This window comes from Solea solea, chromosome 2 (assembly GCF_958295425.1).
Source record: "Solea solea chromosome 2, fSolSol10.1, whole genome shotgun sequence".
Taxonomy (NCBI): Eukaryota; Metazoa; Chordata; class Actinopteri; order Pleuronectiformes; family Soleidae; genus Solea; species Solea solea.
In genome coordinates, this window is record NC_081135.1 from 37,943,659 (window position 1) to 37,965,944 (window position 22,286).

The 22,286-nt window shown below is 42.2% G+C and overlaps 1 protein-coding gene across 2 annotated transcripts; it reads right to left on the reverse strand.

The window, feature by feature from the left end:
- Nucleotides 1-849: 849 nt before the first annotated feature.
- Nucleotides 850-16,134, reverse strand: etv5a (ETS variant transcription factor 5a). Of its 2 annotated transcripts, none has more exons than XM_058622349.1 (13): nt 15,956-16,134; nt 12,426-12,554; nt 12,191-12,284; nt 12,051-12,098; nt 11,710-11,760; nt 9,091-9,214; nt 8,159-8,479; nt 7,733-8,073; nt 4,649-4,711; nt 3,888-3,956; nt 3,532-3,701; nt 3,333-3,434; nt 850-2,790 (listed from the first exon to the last, which is right to left on the reverse strand). In XM_058622349.1, exons 2-13 carry the CDS (start codon nt 12,471-12,473, stop codon nt 2,560-2,562), a joined length of 1,662 nt encoding a protein of 553 aa, XP_058478332.1. In that variant the 5' UTR covers nt 12,474-12,554; nt 15,956-16,134; the 3' UTR covers nt 850-2,559. The 2 variants fall into 2 exon arrangements, with proteins under 2 accessions (XP_058478332.1, XP_058478331.1); XM_058622348.1 differs by having other exon boundaries at nt 3,327-3,434.
- Nucleotides 16,135-22,286: the final 6,152 nt, after the last annotated feature.

Sequence of the window (22,286 nt, forward strand, 5' to 3'; positions counted from 1 at the left end):
TGAAACCCTGATTGTTTTGACAGGAAGTAACTTGTTTAGACAGGAAGTAGCTTGTTTAGACAGGAAGTAGCTTGTTTTGACAGGAAGTATTCGGTGTTAAATTAGTCGTTACATTACGCACAAATTTACTCTTGTCACGCATTATATTGTGATTTTTTACCTCCTTCAAAGGGGTTGTGTTTCAATCAGCATGGGTTCATAAGATTTGTCCCGTTAGCAACTTCCTGTCCTCAGATTTTTTTTTTTTTTTCCCCAAGGATCAATTTGAACTTTTAGTGATGTGTAGGTGATCACCCAACTATATTCTCATTCAATTTTGGTAAGAATCCGCCCACTGATGATGTCACAAAACATGATCAAACTTTTAAGAAACCCTGTTCGTTTATAGTGGGCAAAACTGTAAAATAAATAATCATATCTCTGTCGAAACTCATCCGATTTGAACCAAATTTGGTTTGTGTGTGCAGGATCAGACACACTACCATCTGACCAAGTTTGATCAGAATCTGATGTTTTTATTTCATATTTGTATTTTAAAGTATCATGTTTGTGCTGCAAGACATTTATTAGAATGATGGCGTGGTCGTAAAACTGCAAAAATAAAACCACTGATTTAAAGTAAAGGAAAAATATGTGGATTCAATGTGAAAATATTAACTTTTACCAACTCCAATTCAATTCAAAACTGTTGTTTAAAAAGAGCAAAAGTTAAAACAGAGAGTGAATCATTGACTCAGAGGAGGCATGTGACTCTAGGGGGAATCAGCCAGGTCACGCAGCCAGTCAGCTGACCCACAGAGGAAGTCAACGATGATGAAGATGATGGTGGTGATGAAACACAGCAGGCAGTGAAGCATAGAGACCGTTTATTGTACCCAGTACAGATTCTTATAAACTCAGCAGTGTAAGAAACAAGGAGGAGAGACTGAAGCTTATACAAGTGCAGAGCGACCCCGTGACGCACTCACTGCGTCTCTGGCCTTTTACATCGTATGAGGGGGAAAAGAAAAAAACAACACATTCTCCAACCACAAGAGGTCGCTGTCCTAGGAAAAAAAAAAACTGTCTGCGGTAGCTGCATCGCGGGGGAGGTTTCATTTTTAAAAACGCACGTCTATTAAAGCCAGAACTATACAGCGTTTACATCCAAAAAAAAATCAAAACAAACGCAGCCTTATAGCAAAAATATATACTTTATATTTATATATAAGTCTTTGCCCCCGTTCAGAAACACACAACGGACTTTAAACACGCACGAAAAAATCAAAATAAAGATGCAGAGAATATCACAAATATCTTCTTTGTCCATTAGAGACAGTAAAGCGATATGTTATCCATTATAAACCATGCAGAGGAGAAAAAAACAAAAGACAGAAACAAAACTAAACCTCACTCTTTGTTTCAGTTTATTTATTCATTCATTTGTTTGTTTGTTTGTTTGTTTGCATGCAACTTTCCCGACGCTCCGGCCATACTGGTGCATCAGAGGGACTAACACGCTGCCAACGACAGACAAAAGTACGCAACCGATTTATCTGGTCAGATAAAAACAATACGTATCCCTTTCTCAGTGGAGGAGCCGGAGTGTACTCTATATAGACTGCGGGGGGCGCTGCAGTCACTGAAAAAAGGGGCAGCAGATACAAGGAGCAGGAAGTAAAAGTAGTAGAAGAAGAACCGTTAAAAAAACGAACCATAAAAACAACGTAACATTGACACAGAAAAAAAAGAGCCGGAAATCGCACTTTTGCGAATAAAAAACACCGAAGAAGAAAAACGTACGTTTTTATCTACAGAAAACGAGCAGGTTTGTCAGTTTTGAATATGTCGTACTGTGAGTGTGTAGTTATTGTCCTTTTTTTGCAAATTAAAAGCCCTTTTTTTACGGAATTCTATGTTTTCCGATGTAGTGACGTGGATAATAAAAGGAGGCGTGGCAAGAGGAGGAGGAGGAGTGGGAGGGGCCCAAACAAAGGCAACGATAGCATTAAAGCTGCATTTTAATAAACATCTTAAAATCTTTTTTTAGATTTTATGTATTTAACGTCAGATAATAGATTTTTTTTTTTAAGAAAAGCAGATTGTCACACAAAAGAAAAGAAAAATCAACAACTTTTGCAGTCTTGCACAAAGGGCAAGGGCGGGGCCAGAGGGGGAAGTGGGCGGGGTCTGAGAGTTTTTATTTTTAAAAGTTTGGCAGGCTATGGCGCCTCACTTCATTGCAGGGTCTCCGTAGCAACAGCAGCCCCTTTTCCTTTTACTGTAGGGTGGGCGGAGCTACAGAGTTCAGTTCGACCTCAGCGGGGTCACATCGCTCTCTCTCTTTCTCTCGTTCGCCCGGGTGGCGTCGCAGGTTCTTCCCTCGTTCGTTCGTGGCTGTGGAGCAGGAAGCAGAAGAGTGAACCGCTAAAGGATCAGAGCGCCAGGTCCGTCTTTCACGTCCAGCTCTGGAGTTTAAGAGACTTTTTGGAGACGACGTGTGTGCGAGTGTGTGCATATAAATGTGTGTGTTTTGCGTGTGTGTCGTTGCGTGAGGATTCCGTCCACGCCGCTTGCTCGTCAGTAGCCGTAGCCGTCCGGGAAGGACAGCCCCGCCGCGCACTGCTCCCCGCCGTCCAGCAGGTACGGCGCGGACTCTTCGTAGTGCGTGAGCGGCACGGTGTCGTCCTCCAGGCCCGGCAGACTGTCCGGGTCGGCCTTCAGGTTGGGCCTCTGGTTGTCGGGGAACGCCATGGAGAAGAGCGCCTCGGGGTCGCACACAAACTTATAGACATACCGCTCTCCCGCCACCTAAGGAACGAGCACGGGGAAAAAACACAACAACGTCAAATTTTAAACTTTGTCTAACGCTGTAAACCTTCAAATATAATCGTGTGGACCACGTCCCCCTAGTGCGTGTAGGCAGTACTGCAGGCAACAGGAATTTACTAAATTAACAAACGTTGACCTTGACCTGGCTTTGAAGTTGTGGCCAAAAGAGTAACTACACTGATTTTGATCAATATTCCAAATATTTTGAACTCAAAATGATCTATTTACTCGAGCGTTGTGCTACTGCAGAGTGTACGGCAGGAAGGTGGCGCCTCTTAAATGAGCTGCCACTTCTTCTGACTTGATTTAAAAAGGTCTTTAAAACATTTTCCTGACGAGTAATTGCTTTTAATTAACTAGTTTTAGCTCTTCTTAAAGAAAGCACAATGTTAATTTGGTAAATGAAGTTCATATTTAGAGTAAATTGACAATGGAAAGCGTGTGAGTGGAGGGGGGTGGGGCCTCAAACACGTGCAGCTCTGGAAATAAATGAACAAATAAAATGGTGGACGTGCCTTTACCTTCTGCATGATGCCCTTCTCGTAGTAGTAGCGCAGCGAGCGGCTCAGCTTGTCGTAGTTCATCGCCGGCCTGTTCTTCTGGATGCCCCAACGACGAGCCACCTGAGGAGGAGGAGAAGGAGCAGAACCATCATGAGTTGTCCTTCAGAGTGAACCCCAAACGCTGTAAAGTAAAGTCTGACACGGAGCGCGGACTCACCTCCTCGGGCTCGATGAGTTTGAACTCCATGCCGCGGCCGGTCCAGGCGATGAAGTGACCGTTGGCCGGGTCGTCCAGTAAAGTGACCAGGAACTGCCAGAGCTGCAGGGAGCCGCGGCGCTGGTATGGAGGCCCTTCACGGTACACAGAGGGTTCCTGTTTGACTTTACCTGAGAGTGGACAGAAGAAGAAGAAGAAGAAGAAGAAGAAGGAGGACGGACGACAGAAGGAGAAAGAGAGTCAGTCATCACAGCCACAGTGTGGTGAGACATTCCTGCCAGATGGAGACTGTGAAGTGGACAAGCTGCTCATTCTGAGCACAACTCTCACAGTGCAGTTTATTTTATTTGTCTCACCTTCTAATCTTTCAGGGACGACGCAGGTGTCGTCAAAGTATAACTGAGTGTCTCTGTCGAAGGAGAAGTCTGAAATAAAAGAGAAACGCAGCGTGAATGCGACGCTCAAACACAAGAAACACACAAAAAAAAAAAAAATCACATCTTTTCTATCTGATGCCAATTTTTTTTCCTGGTCTATCAAATAAAATTAACAGTACATCACGTATGACATTAAAAAAACAAACTTTCTACTACTAAGTTTAAATCATCCAAACGCCTATCCACCATCTATCCACCTTAGGTCAGGGGTCGCAAACTCAAATGACCTTGGGGTCACTGAGCGTCTAGTCTGGCCAGTCATACGAAGAAAAAGTCCAAATGATTATTATTTATTTAAAAATGCAAATGTTAAGTAGGGGTGACCGATAAGAGATTAAAATTAGATATGATATTCCATCATAGTATCGTAGAATTTCAAAATAAAAGTGGAGACACCTGTATCTAAAAATACAGTTATAACTATTGTTATTATATTGTTATATAGAGTTTGAGACCGACCGACCTCTGCAATGAATCAGTACATGGTAGTAAAGTTATAATTCAGTTCAGTTCACATTAAAATATCAAAATTCGATCAAACGTCAGATTTAACGACTCGTGCTATATTTATATGTTCCATGTCCTGAAGAGCGGAAGTGTCGATGAGTCACAGGGTTCAGGGTCACAGTTATTGACAGATTTCTTGAAACATTGACAGATTTTAATAACGTGAAACTTACTGTCGTGGTTATTTTGGTAGAAGCTCCCCGCTCTCCCAAACGATGAGTGACAGTTTGGCACTTCTGCAAACAAAGAGGACGTGAATTTAGAGCGGACGTCCTCAGCGTCAGATCAAACGTGTAAATGCATCAAAATCCCGGCCTCACAGCTGACAGATATATTTGGACGCCGGCCACCGAGCGTCGATACCGAGCCGCTGCGGCTTTGATATTGTATCTGCGGGGGCTTGTGTCGGGGGGGTCGTCGACCAGAACGGCCACTAAACTTGTGCATTAGGTCACGATGACAAATATACAGTATGGAAATAAAAAGGTCAACGACAGCGCGGCTGCTTTTCTGTCCCAACCGCAGGGTCGTGTTCACACACACACACACACACCTCTGTGAGTGGACCAGAGCCCAGATCAGAGTACACTGCACAGCACACAACATCCCTTGCATGTCCGCCAAGCCCTTAAATGGGATTAGCACCATGGCTGCTGTATTAAATCTCAATGACAATCGAGTTATGCCAGCCCCCCCCCCCTCCTCCTCCCGCTGCTGCTGCTCCCTGAGGGGGTCGAGGCCTGTCTTCTGTCCTCAGAGCAGCGTCTCCGCAGTGCAGTGCAGTGCGTACAACCCACCTCCCCCCCCAACCCCAATCCTCTCTTCTACTTCCTGTCTACTGATAAGAAAACCACAGATCAATCATGGGGCAAGTGTTTCCTCGAGCCACTGATTCTTTTCTGTCCTCATCTATGACAGGAAAGTGTCTGCAGGAAGTGATCGTTAGCGTACGCGCAGAGAAAGACAGAAGACAGAAGTTTGGAAACGAATTATTTCTGTCAACTGTCGCTATGAACACGTAGCAGCTGCTCATTAGTTAGTTCTGACGTTTTAATAGACATAAAACTTCCCAGTCCCAACTCTCTACTCCCCCGGTCATCGTTGTGGACGAAAGCTTGTAGCTCATGTCGCTAAAGTTAGCATTAAATGCACTCATTCACTAGCGGAGCTGGGAATCAAACCTACAACCTCACAGTGGAAAAGATGACTCACTCCACCCTGCGCCACTGTCGGCCTACAAGACAATTTATAAACGAGAGGATGTTTGAGTAGCATGTTTGACGTTTCTGCTACGGCTAACGGTACGGCAGCGCCTGTTAGCAGCACTCATTAAGTTTAAATGTGTTAGCTACTAGCTGAAGATGCCGTTAGCATCAGGTTTGCGAACTTCTACTGTCAGAAAACAACCGTTGAATTTTGTGGCATCTTGTTATATCTTGTTAGTAAGTGTTAGCATCAACAAAGTCGCAACGATACCGAATTATTGGTAAATACTACATGTTTTAGTGAACATATTGAGAAACTGTGCCCCTATTTCAATTGGCGTTACTTGTACTCCAGATGACGGAGCTTTTAACGATCGCAATACAGTCTCTACAGTCACTAAATTCACCAGACTCCGACATTTTGGACCTTTCCTTTGCTAAATGTTGGCGATTATGTAATGTTTTTAGGATTTTTAAGTCGTTTTTTTTTTTTTTTATAAATCAGATCTACAGTTCAGGTACAGGTATCAGGTGCTATCAATGAGCTGAGCTACGACTGCATAGTGGAAAAGCGTCATTTGACAACGTTTGGATAAGAAATACAAGAGAAAGGGTAAATATCCAGCGCAGCATCGACATCTTGATGACACCGGTCTCAACAAACAGATGAACTGAAAGAACGTCCAGATACACCGAGGCCTCTGTGACGTAGGTATTTAACGCAGCCATAAGAAGCTTTAGAGGATTTGCCATTACATCACAACAGTGAGCTCATCATACTGACAGGGAAAGAAGAGGAAAAGACTGAGAGACAGAGACGTGCAAAACAAACAAATAAATAAATGAATGTAGCAGATTTAGAAGAAAACATGATGTTAACGCATCAGAGCAGGGACAACAGCTGGGTGTGTGTGTGTGTGGGCGCCGGGATCAAACAATCCACCCACAGTCACTGTGGTGCGTTTGATTTATGTGTCGCACGAGTCAACAGCATCTCTGTCAGGACTGTTTGATGCGGCTTTGTGAAGAGGACCGGCAGCGCCCGTGTGGATTCTGCCAAAGTCGTCAGTGCAGTGCTGCGGGTCAGCGAGTCCCCGGAGAGCACTGCGGCCCAGATCTATTCCAGGTAGAGCGGCTCAGTGAAGAGGCTCACTGCACCTGCCTGCGTGACCCACTTACTGTTTGCCCTTGGAGGCTTACACCGAGCTAAAAGACCCACTTTTACTCTCCTGACGTGACTCGGGAGGAATGATGCAGATTAGCCGTTCTTCGAGTGTGCGTGCGAGTGTCTGAGTGTGAGCTGATACACACTAAAACTCACAGGCAAGTGTGCAGAGCAAACATGGAGCAGCACATTCCTCACCCTCACGCGCTACATTTACATAAGCACATATCGTTTCTTAATCCACTTAAACAACATGACGATAAACACTGCAGTACATACTCCCGATCTGTATGTGGCACTGTCACGATACTCCATAATACACCAAAAGTTGTTATACATGTTGAGATTTCAATCTCAATGGCTTCTACCTGGTTAAATAAAGGTTAAATTCATAAAATTAAACAAAGCGGGAGATGTTGAGCATGTGATTTTTACCATTCTGCTACCCATTTTCCCAAAAATCGCAGTTCGGTGCACCAAAATGTCGGTTCCTTGTGGATAAAAAGCCAATAAAATAAGTAATACTCGAGTGAAATTGTACAGAATTGTATTCCGCAAAAAAGAATTGGGAGTTGAATTTCTATTTCACGCGTACGTTCGACTGTACTCGAACTAGCCTTGACGCTAAGGTGCATGTTCCGCAGTTCCCGCCACCAGCTTTGACCCAAAACAATCATAGAAAACACGTAGAGAAAAGAAGATAACATTTTTAAACAGATGATGAGACTGCATTTTATGTTCTGTTGCCTAAAAGAACGTCATTTTGAAGTAAGCGGACAGTAGAAAGACGCCACTGCTCACAACCAGCAGCTAGCTGGAGTTATTAAGGTCCGTGACGAAATGAGGAATATCGCCACCTAGTGTAGTCTTATAACTATGACACTCACCAGAATCAAAGCAGAAGTCACGGGGCTCCTGTTTGATGGCCATGGGGTGGAAAGAAGCCTGGGGTGGTGGTGGTGGTGGTACTGGGGGGCCCATGGTGGGGACGCCCTGCTCGGAGTAGCGCGGGTCGATGAGCTCTTGCTTGAAGCCCTGCGGAGGCACGGCCACCAGCGGCTCTGACATCTGACGGTGGTACGGTGGCCGTCCGTCACGTGGCATGTTCCTGCTGCTGCTGTTGTTGTTGTTGTTGTTGCTGCTTGGAGGCTGAGGCAGGAACTGGGCGCGGCCTTGACTGTCTGATGGCGGGAAAGGTAGACATGGCTCTGACATCTGCCTCTGGAATCTAAAGACAGAGGAGGACAATGAAGATTAACGCTGTGTCCTAAAAACGCTTAAAAAGGAGGCGACACACACTGAATGACACTCACCTGTGCTCAGGTGTGAAGTTGTTAGCATCCTGGCTGATGGGCGCACAGGGCACGGCGAAGGATGGGCTGTGGCTGTGGCTGTGGGTGTGGCTGTGGACCGGGAGCGCTTGCTGGTTGTGGTGGCCGGCACTCGCTGTGAGAGGCTGCTGTATGTGCACCGGACGTGGCCCAGGGTTGGCACTGGCTACATGGGGGTGAGGAGGGGGAGTGTGCTCGCTCAGTGGGTGACTTCCTGGTGTGCTGGCGGGGCCACAGGGGGAGACGGGTGTGGAGGGCGGGGTTAATGGCTTGAACCCTGGTGTGGGCTTTCTGTCGCAGGCACTGTGGGTGGACAAATACAAGAGAGTTGTTACGTTTTTTAATCGCAAAATGCAACAAAGAATAAACCACAATAACTCGATTGCGATACATTGCTATTATTAGGATAAATGTGAATGGAGAACGGTATTTTAAAAGTGCCACAAGGGAGAGCCAGCATCTTTCCAGTCATATTTCTAGCATTTTAGTATTTGATAATATCTCTGGGGCTTTGGTCAGCCCTCTGGTCAAAGCTCCGCCCCCAAAAATGTGTAATTTGTAGTGTTATTCACATGGTTTTTATAACATTTCTAGTAATATAAGTTAACATTAGTTCATTTATCCTCTCTCTATTCATTAGCTTTTACAAAATAAGCAACAAATATGGAAACATTTGTGCACATTTTCTAAAAACGTACTGATATGAACCAAATTATGCTACAAATCGTCAGAAAACCCCGCCCACTTGTGTTTACAAAACTGTAAAAAGAATTCCATAGTAAGAAAAATGTAAGTTTAAGGGATTTCAGTATGTTTTACATTAAAAACAACTTCACACAAACAGCATTTTTCTCCTATCATGTTGATGAGAATGACGGGGATATAAACGTTCTGTACTGTGTAATTGAATGTACCTGTAGCTGTAAAGGCACTTCTCTCCGTAGGGCATGGGACTCCTGTCCTGGCGACAGGGAGAAAGCTCTTTGGAGCTGCTCAGCTCTCGTTTGATCTTGGCTGGTGGCGGGCCATGAAACATCACTGGAGACACACACACACACACACACACACACACACACACAGAGCAACAACACAATTGAGTGCATTAGATAAACTCCAGATATCACCTAATTGGAGCTATACACAGAAGTGCAGCAGTTATCATAACAACATTTGCAGCTGATGGATAAATGGACGTGGCATGGACAGCGTCTGTGTATTCCCCCGGCTGACAGAGCCACTTAGCAGCTATTTATCATCCGCCCTAATGACGGCCGACTCCGCGCTCTGAAAACAGCCATCCATCCGCGGCTGCCAGGTAGCATGATACGAACGCAGAAGCTATCAAACTTCTCGTCTGATTCCCATTAGGGCAGGCAATACCAATACCCATGAATCAGTGTGGCTGTAATCTAATGGCGGTGAATGATTTTCTTCTCCCGGGCTGTAACCATTAGACAGTAGCTGCAGCTCTCCATGTATCAGTGGCAGTTTCCGGGGCGCCACCTAATAGCCGGGCAGAAACTGGATCCCTGGACACAGAGGAGCGGGAGCCAAATAAATCAGCCGCGGCGCTGATGGATCTAAACAGCGCTAACAATGGGCACGTGAGCTCACCAGTGAGCGGGTGAAACCTAATGGCTCCAACGTGGCTCCTCACACGCACGCTGGAGTAAATAATGGGGCAGATGAGGCCTCTTTTCTTACTCTGGAACGGGGGCAAGAGAGGTGGATTTAAAGACACCGTCGTCTGAAAACATGGCTGCAACTTAACATCTCCTCCTGCTTACATCTACGATATCTTAAGAACATATTACATGAGCTTTCCTGACTGGAAACAGGAGTTTGTGTGGTTCTGCAACTCCTGCACCAAACCCCATAGAGGAAATCAGTGATTTTTACATCACAGCACACAGGAGTTGTCCATCCACTGCTGCCTCATCAGGAAGTTTAAATGTGTTATTTTGAGACTTCCGGGTTTGAAATCCTTCGTTCAGATTTACCTCAGTGACACAAAGTGACCACACGAGACAGCAGTAGACCAGCAGCTCCTGTGTTGGTATGAGCTAAAATCACTGATTTTCTCAATGGGATTTGGTGTGAGGAGTGAACAGTCAGAAAAGGCTGTTTAACAATGAGATTAAGCAGCAAATGGAATTGTTAGCAGCCATGTTTTAACCGAGGGTGAGTCTTGCTTGTGTTGTGCTGCTTTTTGAAGGCGTCGCAGAGCACGACACGGCCATTATTCATATTCTGAACATACTGTAGACTTAAATGGACACAGATTGTATTAGGGGAGTTGTTTGTGTGAAGTGGCTAAATCTGTTGATGTCGCTGTTGGCAGCCATGTGTGCCATAAAACCACACTCCAAAAAAAAAAACCCACAACCATCACTTAAATACAGTTATAAACAGTGTGGACGAGGCGCGGTGTACATTATGAAGATCTGCTTTTCTTGCTCCGTCCTCCGACAGCACAAGGTCACAGACTCCGCCACAGCGACAGACACCGCTGGACCTTGATCGGCGCCCTCCGCAACAAAACACATGCGTGTGAGTGCATCAGGGCCGGATAATGGGTTACAGCAGTGCAGGCGGGCGTCGCGTTTAACAGCCTGCTGTGCCACATAAACCCAGATTTAAAAGGCAACATCGACGAAAGAGAGGCAGCAACCACACCCCGTCTCCTACTCGTCAGACAAAAACACTAAGTCAGAAAGACGTACGAGAGAGAGGGGGAGGCGGGGGAGGCACATAAAATGCTCCACTGGGCATAATTCAAATGCTGAATGGTGCAGCCGTACAGGAGCAGGTAGCGGAGGAGACGGTTCTGCCCTGCACTCTGGAATGTAGCCCGCTCGAGCAGCAGGGCCCGAGTGCGAGAAAGTGTGAAATCAGATTAGGGGGCTGGGCTCATGTGATGCCCCCCATGCCAATCGGCTGATTAAACTCAAAATGGAGGACGAGGAGGCGTGGCCTTCCTCAGAGTCGTGTTTGTCCTCAGCAGGAGGTAGACATCCTGATAATAAGAAGCAGCAAAAATGACCTGGGAGGCTCGTCAGGGACAGCGAATCAAAACGAGAAGACATTTTTATCTTTTAACCCTCTGTAGAATTATCAAAAAATATTCAATGAGTGAGTTCTTCTGCCCCCTTTTCCTCCACAAGATAACTTTCACGCTCCACATCTGGCAGTTATTCAAGCGTTAACGCGTTACGGTGCTGAGAAGATGACGTCATAAGCGCGCTGGTGAATCTCATCTGTGACTGGATGGTTTTAGGGTCGTTTTTGAATTTTTTAAGTATCACAAATGGTCTGCGTCGTACTCATGCCAAAGTCTTTCAGTGATGAGACTTCCTGCTGCTGCGTTGCTTGATTTCCAGCCTCAATGTTCCACTTTAATTTGAATTTTGAATTGAAATAAGGGCTAAAAAACCAGAAAAAACATCCACGCCAAACGTATAACACAACCAAACAGCTACAGCAACAGAAGACACAATAACAGGAGGTGTAAACAACTAAAATCATGTACTCACAGCTGTCTGACTGGAAATCAGGGACAAACTGTTCATCATCAGGCACCTGGGCTGTGAACACACAGAAAAACATCAGAAACTGTAAATAATAAACGTGTGAACAATGGAAGAAGTCGACAATAAAAGTGTGGAAACCAATGTAAAAGGAAAGATGTTGTTGGTGGTCAGCAGTTTCTCATGTGCAGGACTTTGGTCTTCTTGCTCTAATTGCTAAACTAACTAACTAACTAACTAACTAACTTGCTAAAAAAAACAGCAACGTCTCACATTCCCGCAGAGTTAATCTGTCGTCCTAGAACTTCACCAACTCACCGTTTACAAAGATAAACAAACAAACTCACCTTCTGCAATCCAGATCTCCTGGAGCTGACTGAGGTCTTGGAAGAGTTCTGGAAGAAGAAAATGGTTCTCATGAAAAAAACAAAACACAGCTTTCACAGGAACAAATAATAAAAAAACACTTGCTGTGTTCACACTTTACCTTCTGTGTCTTGGGCGAGTTCAGTGTCGACAAATTTCCTCTTCCTGTCGATCAGAGGCCTGTTGTAAGACGCTTCCTCCACCTGAGACTTGTGCTGAAGAAGAAGAAGAAGAAGAAGAAGTCAGAAGACCATCAGAAGGAGACACCGTCGCTGATGGAGCCACCACCAGCACCGGTGATGACCATCAGCGTCCATGTCGTGGAGAATGTGAGAGGACGTCAAGTGTCCACTTACACTGGGTGGGACCATAAATGGGACCTGCTGGTCGTAGAATCCGTCCATGTTATCTGATGTATTAGGAGGGGGGGGCAGGGGGCGGTGTTTCGCTTTAAAGCGACAGCGCCTGCGTCGCCTCGTGGGTCACTGGAAGAGACGAGAGCGGAACGAGAGTCAAGCAACGCGTCGAAGAACCTGGTTCTGCTTAAACTGTGACAGAGTTCTCTCCAAATGATGGACACGCATCAGTGATCAGTCAATTACATTTTATTTCACCAGTGATCAGAGGTTTGTGAAGCACAATTTTTCAACATTTTATGGACCAAACAACAAAAGATATAAACCAGACAATAATGGACAGACTAACGAATCATACAAATAACCGTTACTTACAGGCTAAACTCATGCTAGCTGTGATTTTAAAACACGGTGCCATTCAATTTAGGCAGATTTTTATCCCCACATTATGAAAGTGGTAGAAATTTTTATAACAAAATGAAAAAAAACCTTATTCACTGCAGTGCACTTGTTCATTTCAAATCAAAATAACCTATAAACTACTTATTGGATGCATCAAGGTTGCTTAAAAAAAAATAAAACAATGAAATAAAAATTCTAAATAATTTTGGTATTTTGTATTCAAAACAGGCAACTCTCTTTCTCTGCATAGCTTTGTTCATTAATTTTACAAAATTCTTAAAAACCTGACTTTTCTTTAAAAAAAAAAAAGGTATTTTGTTCCATTAAAAAAGTACCACATTTTTGTATTTCAAATATTTGTCCTTTTATTGAAAAAGTACCAAAGTCTTAATCTGACTTTAAAAGCACCAATGTGCCAGTTTTGAAAAAGTTGGTATTTTGTATAAAATTTTGCATTTCAAATCTTTGCCCTTTTACTTCAAAAGTACCACCTTTTTGGGTTTTTTTAAAAAACAGCAATTGTAATAAAGTAGTAAACCAGTCTTCACGATTGTGTCTCTGCAGCAGGACAACTGTCCTCTGCCTGCGTCTCATTTGTGATGCTGCATTTTTTAAATCCACCACCACCACCATCATCAAAAGCCTTTTTATTGAAGCAACAAACAGCTCTTTGAACTGAGCCACAGTGAGTGAGGCGAAGGAAAGCACCAGCGTACACACTCACACACACAGTTATATAACTGGTACTCAGTGACCATCTGTGACAACTACTTTCCACTATAATCAGCCTGGAAATCTTCTGAGTTAAAGACTTGGAACGAGGAGTCTGCAGAGTCTGGAACGCGCTCAACACAATCCAAAAACCCTCCAGAAAACGAGCGGAGAGGCTTGAACCTAACACACGGTGATTAACCTTGAGTGTGTGTGTTTAACTGAACTCCTCTGTGACACTCGCTTCAGCTAGAAAAACCAGAAACACATTTAATAACAAGAGGAGAAAAGTGGCCTCGAAACAGCAGCGTGAAGACATGCGAGTTGCCCTCTCTCCTCACATCTCAGCCAGCAGAGCAGAGTGATATGACTCACCGCTCCATCTACTGTTAATGGATGACAAATAAAGGCTGAGCTGCAGGGCAATAATTACACGAGAACTCAGTGTTCATGTCTTTGTGTGGAGGTTTTTTTTATTGATACAGTGGAGTAATCCAGAAAGTTCATAAAACTGCGTCACACGTCACAGCTACTTATTTATTAAGAGGGAAAATCACCTTAAAATGAGCTCATGGTATATACTAGATATACTTAAGGTTGGAAAATAACACAGCTTTTGAGAATTTAAAAATATGATTTAAAAATGGAACCAATTTCATTTTAGCTTCGTCTGCCAAGTATTTTATGGATTTATTGTGTCGCTGTTCTGGTCCATAAAACAAAACCACAAAACCAATCCGTTTGTCGTCATTAAAGAGCAAAGACATGAGAAAATGTTCATATTTTAGAGGCTGAATAAAAAGCCCCCCCCCCCCTTTAAATAAATGCTATTGATTCAAATTCGAAATTTTTTAATCAATAGCTATCAAGTTGGTGCCATTTTTAAATAAAAAAGAAGGCACATTTTTAATATATACTTATATATTTTAAGTATTTATGTAAACAAAACCACCAACGGAGTCTTGTTTCCAAGTCGTTTTTGTTTTTAAAAAAAACAACAAACTTTATTGCATTGAACAAAGGAAGTATGAAATCCATAAACTGATTTTTCTTTTAAAAGTGCCACAGGACTTTTTTTGGACCATCTTTGGTATTATGTATAAAAAAGGTAACACATTTCTTCTGAATAGCTTTGCTCTTTTGTTTCAAAGAGGGATTAAATTCTGTAAATTAATTTCAAAAGTTGAAGTTGGCTATGTTGTATATAAAACAAGAAAAAAGTGTATCTAATTTCTAAAAAAGTACTGATCATTTTTGTCTAGACAGCTTTTGTTTTGTATAAAAACATATTTGCTTTTCCCCTGACATTTAACAAGTACATAATTCTTCTTCTTAATGTGGACAAAGACACATACAAAAGTACCAAATCCTTAATCTGACTTTTCTTAAATTAGTATGTATAAATTAAACATTGAACAGTCCAAATTTTATTTTAAAAAAAGGACTGATTATTTTTGACCAAACAAGTTTTAGTTTAGTTTTAAAAGTACCAAATTCTTTTTTTTAAATCTTCATTGTACTGCACAAAGACTTTGACAAAGTAAAGTACAACCTAAAAGTACTTAATCCTTATCTGACATTTCTTAAAAAGTACCACAGTACTTTCTGTCTCCTTTGTTTTAATTTTTTTGAAAATTTGTTTATATAAAAACAACAAAAAGTACCACTTATTTTTGACCAAAGAACTTTTGCTTTGTATAAAAAGTTCTAGCTTTTTCTCCTGAAATATAAAAATACCAAATTCTTTTTTCTAAAACTTTATTGTATTGGACAAGGACAAAAACTCTAAATCCAAAAAAAGTACAACCTAAAAGTGTCAAATACTTAATCTGACATTTCCTAAAGAAGAGTGCCACAGTACTTTTTAAAAAGTACTGATTATTTTTGTCTGAACTACTTGTGGTTTGTATAAAAAGTGTTAGATTTTCTCCCGAAACATAAAAAGGACCAGTTTTTTTTAATCACCAAAGCTGGAGGGGGGAGGAGAGGGGGAGGACATCACTCGACTCGACCCCCCCAACACACACACACATAAAAACACACAAACTCCTCCCTCCGCCCTTCCCCCACCCACCCCTCCCTTGTTTTTCTCAATGAAGTGAAACTCGATCCGTGTGGAAACAGAGGCAGGGGGGAAAATGGCCCGTCCATTCATAAAAAAAAAAGGAAAAGAAAAACCACATAGATAACACGTAGTCCACATCCACGCAGATAAACCAGCCTCTGTGTACAAACACACACACATCCAAACCCACCATAACACCGCGCTTTAAGCACATAAGACACGGTTTAAAACGGTTGCTAAAAGTCAAATGTCTTTGTAAATAAGATGGCGTTAACGCTCGAGTCCACTTCACAACACGGCTTCAGCTAAAGTTGTCGCTGGAAAAAAACAAAACACCAAACCCGTTTCTTACCTTTTTTCTTCTTCTTCTCCTTCTTTAAACGTCCTCAGTGTGTGTTAAAGAAAGCAGTAGAAATATCCACGCGTGTGAAAACAAACGCAGCGTGTCGTGGGTGCTGGCGTGATTCGTCCGCGCTGAGAGGAAACACCAATGTTCCTCCTCTGACTCTCAAAACTTGACTGAGCTTTTTCCTTAATGGCCCGGACGATTTTCCCCTGGGCTCCGGCGGCACGCGGAGGCGCGCGCTGATTGGTGGAGAGGGCGTGTCCATTACGGGCGCGAGCCAATGGCGCGAGGCGGTGCTCGTGAATTATTCATGACGCGGCTGCGGCCAATCACAGCGCGGCGTTTGTCTCTATTTATGAATGGCTGGATTTCATTCACACTTTTTCCCCCTTCAGGCTCCTTCAGAGCCAGAGAAACAGTGGTTTGTTAAAGGGACAGTAACAGTGGAAAGATTGTGTTACTGCAGCAACACACACACACACACACACACACACACAAAACAACTACTACACATTCTTTACTTCAACAACAACAAAAGTACTAATTTTACTCCCGTAAAAGTAAGAAAACACAGGCTGACTTAAAGATACCATATGTGACATTTATACATCTAAATGACAGTTTTATAATCAAATGTACTAAAACATATTTTTTTGTCAAAATAAAAAAAAAATATTTAAAAAGGTTACAGAATTCTTCACCGGAATATTTTTTAGTAAAAAGTACCATATTTTTGTCAAAACAAAAATGTTGATTCTGTCCAAAAAACATTTTCTTTTAAATAAAAAAGTACCGACTCCTCTATCATAATTTAAGTGTTTTTGCCAGTGACAGTTTACTCGCTGAACAGAAATTTTTTATGGAATAAAAATCTAAAAATTGCTGAAATTTCACGCCTGAACATCACAGCATCATCTGCATATGTAATAATAATAAAAAACACTGCCTTTGTCTTTTAAATGGTTTGCAAACATCCTTTTTTTTTTAACTCCAAAAGTCACATATTTGACATAATCACATAATATATTTAACCTGTCATTAAAACCCACACAGCTGCACTCACACAGTTTATTTAATCTGATTACTTTAATCACTGGAAGTGGAGATGATTAGGTTAATCAGACTCGGATCTACCTGAGCAGATACAACACAGATTATCTTAAAATGTGTTGTTCACATTAACTCACATGAGAGGATGTTAATTAACTTTATTTACTAGTTGACTCCTTGGGTTAGGGTTAAATTCATCAAAATAGCAAACATATTCCAATGTAATGACATTCCCATAGAAAAAACTTCATAAACTCTTTCCTAATTCCGTCGTCCACTGGTGAAGACGCGTTGTAAACTTGTAATGGCTAAATTTAAATTTAAAACTTTAGCGTGGACACATGTTCTCACTGCTGCTGCTGCTGATCTAAATAAAGGAACACAGTTGTTTGTCTTATTTAACCCTTAAGAGTTCCTAAAAAAAACTTACTAAATTGTTCCTAGTGGCAAAAAATGTCACCTTCCCAAAAACAGCTGTAAAAACGTTATATATTAATATTTCTTTCCACTTTTTTAAAATGAAAAATCTAAGATGGGACAATGAATGGCAGAACCATTGATTTTGATGCATTGTTATTTTTTATTTTTAAAAACTAAAAACTTCCCAAGATTAAAACCTTAACTTTATGTTCTGCACCAGAGACGGCTGTCGCAGCCCAGAGGTCAGAGGTCACACGGCCATTATCACCTCTGTTACCAAATGAGGAATCTGTGCCATCAACTCCGTTTCACTGCAAACACCACTCACAGAGTTTTTAAAAACTCACTCCAGCAGCTGCTATGAAAACTATAATCCCCGGTTAATCCCTGCAGCCACGACGCAGAGATTATGAGCCTGCTGTCGTGGCAATAATAGAAAGAGAAGAGAAGACAGAGACACTGGAAGGACACGGCGTCTCCTCAGTGATGACATGGATGTTTTTATTCTGCCTCTGTTTGTTCATTGTGTCAGGCAAAACTATCAGACGTGACTGAGGGAGAGTTGGTGTGTATACAGCAGCAGAGCAGGGGCAGGGCGAAGACAGGAAGTGTGTTTAAACTACGGGACAACTGGGTTTTTGTGGACATTCTTTGTGTTTTCAGTGAAACTTTCACCTTGTTTTAAGTCATGTTGTTTTGTTAGCTCAATGTTGCTGTTTCCTACATGTGTCTTATGTACTTGTGTCCAGCACGGTTTTGTCACCGGGCGACACGAGATCTAAACACTGCTATACTGTGAAACACAGAGAGAGTCGTGTGGAGATAAGCAAACTATTTAAAAAACATAAATCTGATTTTTTAATTCATCTACAGGGCCGGATGTTAATTCTGCCGGGCCAGTTTTGGTCCATGGACCACCAGGTAAATGAGTGGACATAGTTTTTTTTGGTTCATGAAGTGAGACTAGACAGGAAGTAAAAATGTAATGAAATAACAAAATTAAAATAAAAGTTTTTATATTACATAAATGGTCATCATTAAACCACTCACTCTCCTGCACCAAATCCCATAGAGAAAATCAGTGATTTTAACATCACAGCACACAAGAGTCATCGATCCACTGCTGCCTCCATCACTAAGTTCAAATGTCTTATTTTGTCACTTTGGCTTTTGAAATCCTTCATTCAGATTTCCCTCAGTGACACAAAGTGACCACATGAGGCAGCACTGGACCAGCAGCTCCTGCGTCCACATGAGCTAAAAACACCACATTTCTCAATGGAAATTGGTGCAGGAGAGTGAGTGGTTTACAAACTGGAATTTCTAGTCATGTCACTCAGAAATATATCAACAGCTGTTCTAATTTTGTCTTAAACACTATGAAAGTCTTAAAAAAGTTTAGTATATGACATGAATGCTGTGATGTTGACATCATTGCACCACAGGAGTGGTTGATTCACTGCTGCCAACCTTCAATGTCCCAATTTTGAAAATTCCCGGACTTGCTTTTGCAAACCGAGGACTCGGGACTGATGTTAACACCAGGTCTGAACAGAACCCTGTTCTGTGAGGACAAAGACAAACAGCTTGTCTTTCAGGACCCGGGCTCTGCTCCCACAGATCTATCCCTGGAAAACTGTGGAGGTGAGCGGGTTTAAAAATATCCTCACTGTCACATTTAATTGTGAAGCATTAAATAGCAGAGGACAACGTTTGTGAGGCAGCAGCAGCAGCAGCAGCAGCATGAGCAGCAGCAGCAGCATGAGCAGCAGCAGCAGCAGTGTTCTCAGTATCGCTGCTCCTCTCTGTGTTTTTCATACGGATGTGGTGGGCGGTCATTTGGAGGCGTGTGGAGAGCGAGGACATTTGTGGTGCTGTTCTCACGCTTTCCTTAAATAACTGCACTATATGCATGGTTGGTTGTGTACATACACTGTGTACCTCTCTCTCTCTCTTTCTCTTTCTCTTTTTTCATGTTCCCTCCAAATCTATCGCTGTGGGTCAGTGTGACAGTGATGTAACGGTCAGGGCAGGTCAGTGTGATCGCAGCTACTAATCCTGACACTGACACTTCTTCACTCAGTCAGTCACCTGAGAGGTGCTGCAAGAAAACAGTGTTTTCCTGCCAAAAAAAAAAAACAAACGCACCTACACCTAACTTTGTTAAATAGAATAAATCACTGATTTTCTCCATGGACTTTGGTTCAGGAGAGTGAGTGGCCGACAAATTGCCATTTCCAGTCAAATTGCTTCAGTGGTTGCTCTATGTTTGACTCAAATCTAGTCTAAAAGTCTAAATGTTTAATATGTATCATAAATAGTAAACCACTCACTCTCCCGCACCAAACCCCATAGAGAAAATCAGTGAATTTAACATCACAGCACACAGGAGTTGTTGATCCACTGCTGCCTCCACCAGTAAGTGCAAATGTCTTATTTTGTGAATTCAGCATTTGAAATCCTTCGTTTAGATTTACCTCAGTGGCAGAAACTGACCACACGAGGCAGCACTGGACCAGCAGCTCCTGCGTCCACATGAGTTAAAAACAGAATTTCTCAATTCCATTTTCCACTCACAAAAGTTTCAGTGTCTGCTCTAAGTTTGACTCACATCTACTATGAAAGTCTCACAAAATGTATATGTTCTGAATGTTTTTGCTTCTTTTTCTCTCCTCCTGCCTTCATCGACCTCATGAATGGTCTCTGTGCTGTTTTCAGTGTGTGTTGTTTGAATGAATACAAGTACAGACACATATGAGGAGCAGACATGCACCAGCAGAGCACGGAAACAGAGTTCTCAACAGGCAAAGACAAACCTGCAGGTGATTCGGTCACCATGGGTTGGTGTGAAGAACAGATGGAAGGTTAGAAGGAAGATTTTGTTACTTTTGCACATGCTGGTGAAGAAGAAGAACAGTGCACAGATGAAAACGTCTGATTTACGTCCAATAAAACGTCACCACTGACGTTTCAGCGCAGCCTCCAGCAAAAGATGATGAAAGTTTTTCAAACAGACTTTGATGAGAAATGAGCGGACTTTCCCTTTAAAGGCTCTGACACGAAAAAACAAGACGTTTTATTTCATCAAAGTCTCTTTCAAGGAAAAAACAATCAACTTTGAACTTTGATGTCTCGATTTCAGGATTTAAAGGACTAGTGCGTAATATTTACGAGGGTTTGGTGTCAGAAACGGATTAAGTATGTTTATATAAGTATATAATCGCTTTAAAACAACACAATATTTGGTTTCCGTAGCTTTAAAATAAGCCTTTATTAATTCTTGTTTTACCGAGGCTGCCATCTTGTCTGAAGTGCACTTTTTGCATTTTGGAAGCAAAAACTTACTCTGTAAATACACTTTTCTGGTATGTGAAGGCCACCGTAGTTCCCTGACGCACTTGGGAAACAGGAAACAGATTTGTGGCAGTTTCTGGGATTTTAAATAAAATTTGAATTATATTAAGTTCTAAAGTTATTCTTATAAAAAAGCCTATCGTACGCATCACTCTGGCCTTCAAAATAAGAGCCACTGACTTAAAACGATAAAAGATAACGAAAAATAGCTTAGATTAGCGAGTACAATAAAATACACTTAGCTCATTGTACACATCAACACTTCCTTTAACCCCGGCCTTCAAAATAAGAGCCACTGACTTCCTGTATAAACTTTTTGCCAAAAATACTGGGTAATTAGTTTTCTACAAGAAAATACCCTTTTAATACAGATATTTTTAATTTTTAGTAGTTTTTCTTAGAAAAAAATTACATTTTTATTTTCATTTACTCAGCTTATCTTACACGTCAACACAACGCTCTTATTTTGAAGGCCTTCATCCTTCCATACCATATATCCTGTATAAACCTTTTGCAAAAATAGTAGGCAGTGAGTGAACTGGAGTAAAGATAAAGATATTGTTCATTTTTCTACACATTTTATTCCACAACATTAGCGGTCACAGGAAGTGGCCTCGGCTCTCTGGTGGTGACAGTGTCTCACCATTAGATGTCACTAATTCTCACACACTGGATGTTAATGGCGTCACTGAAGCTCCAGAGTGTGAGACTCCTGGTTTATTTGGACCAAAGAAAGAAAGAAAGAAAGGCCGAGAAGTAGAAAGAGAGCGATAAAGCTGAGGAGCCTCTGGGTGCAGGATGCTTTCTCTTTGAAGGACAAGAAGTGACTCGTCTGCTATTAATAGAACTTTCAGGAGATAATTCCTGCCTCGTTATCTTTGCAGTCGGACTCGCCGAGCCTCGCCAAAGGCAAACTCTTAACCTCGCTCTGTTATCTTCTCTCTCTCATGTCTGAATATAATTCTTTGACATTTTCTTACATTCAAACCAAATTCTTTTTTTTTTTTTTTTAGCAATCAGCTGAGTTGCCCCCTGGTGGCTGTTTAATATATTTTTTACTTTTCATCTTAACATTGTCACTTCAAAAACGCTCTACCTGCATCTGAAAATCAATAACGTCAAATTATGCTACCGCCACCCACTGGCAAACCACCAGCACTGCAGCCATATGCTAATTTCTTTTTACCGCTTCATTTTCCACATGAAGGTCGCGGGGGTCACCGGAGCTACACTCCAAAAATCTACTGTGGAATCTACTGTGGGGGCCACATGTGGTCCACGTGCCGTGAGTTGGAGACCTGCAGTTTGGAGTGTCAGACAAATTTAACTTTAAATTTAACTCAAACAACAATAACAGTGACTGTGGTCGACAGAGGCTGAATTTATTGATTCCTCAACCTCTCTGTCCAATCACAGTCATGTGGACACCATGGTGGGACAGTCTGTCCTTGACCCTCTGCGGGGCTGAGTGTGTCCCCCCCCCCCACACACACACACAAAACTCACCCTGAGG

Bases quoted from the DNA above. Each gene is read 5' to 3' on its own strand.
- etv5a (XM_058622348.1), bottom strand. From the start codon at position 12,473: ATGGACGGATTCTACGACCAGCAGGTCCCATTTATGGTCCCACCCAGT. The intron at 12,285-12,425 runs GTAAGTGGACAC...CTTCTTCTTCAG, and splicing joins CATTTATGGTCCCACCCAGT to CACAAGTCTCAGGTGGAGGA. The intron at 8,480-9,090 runs GTACATTCAATT...GTCCACCCACAG, and splicing joins AAGTGCCTTTACAGCTACAG to TGCCTGCGACAGAAAGCCCA.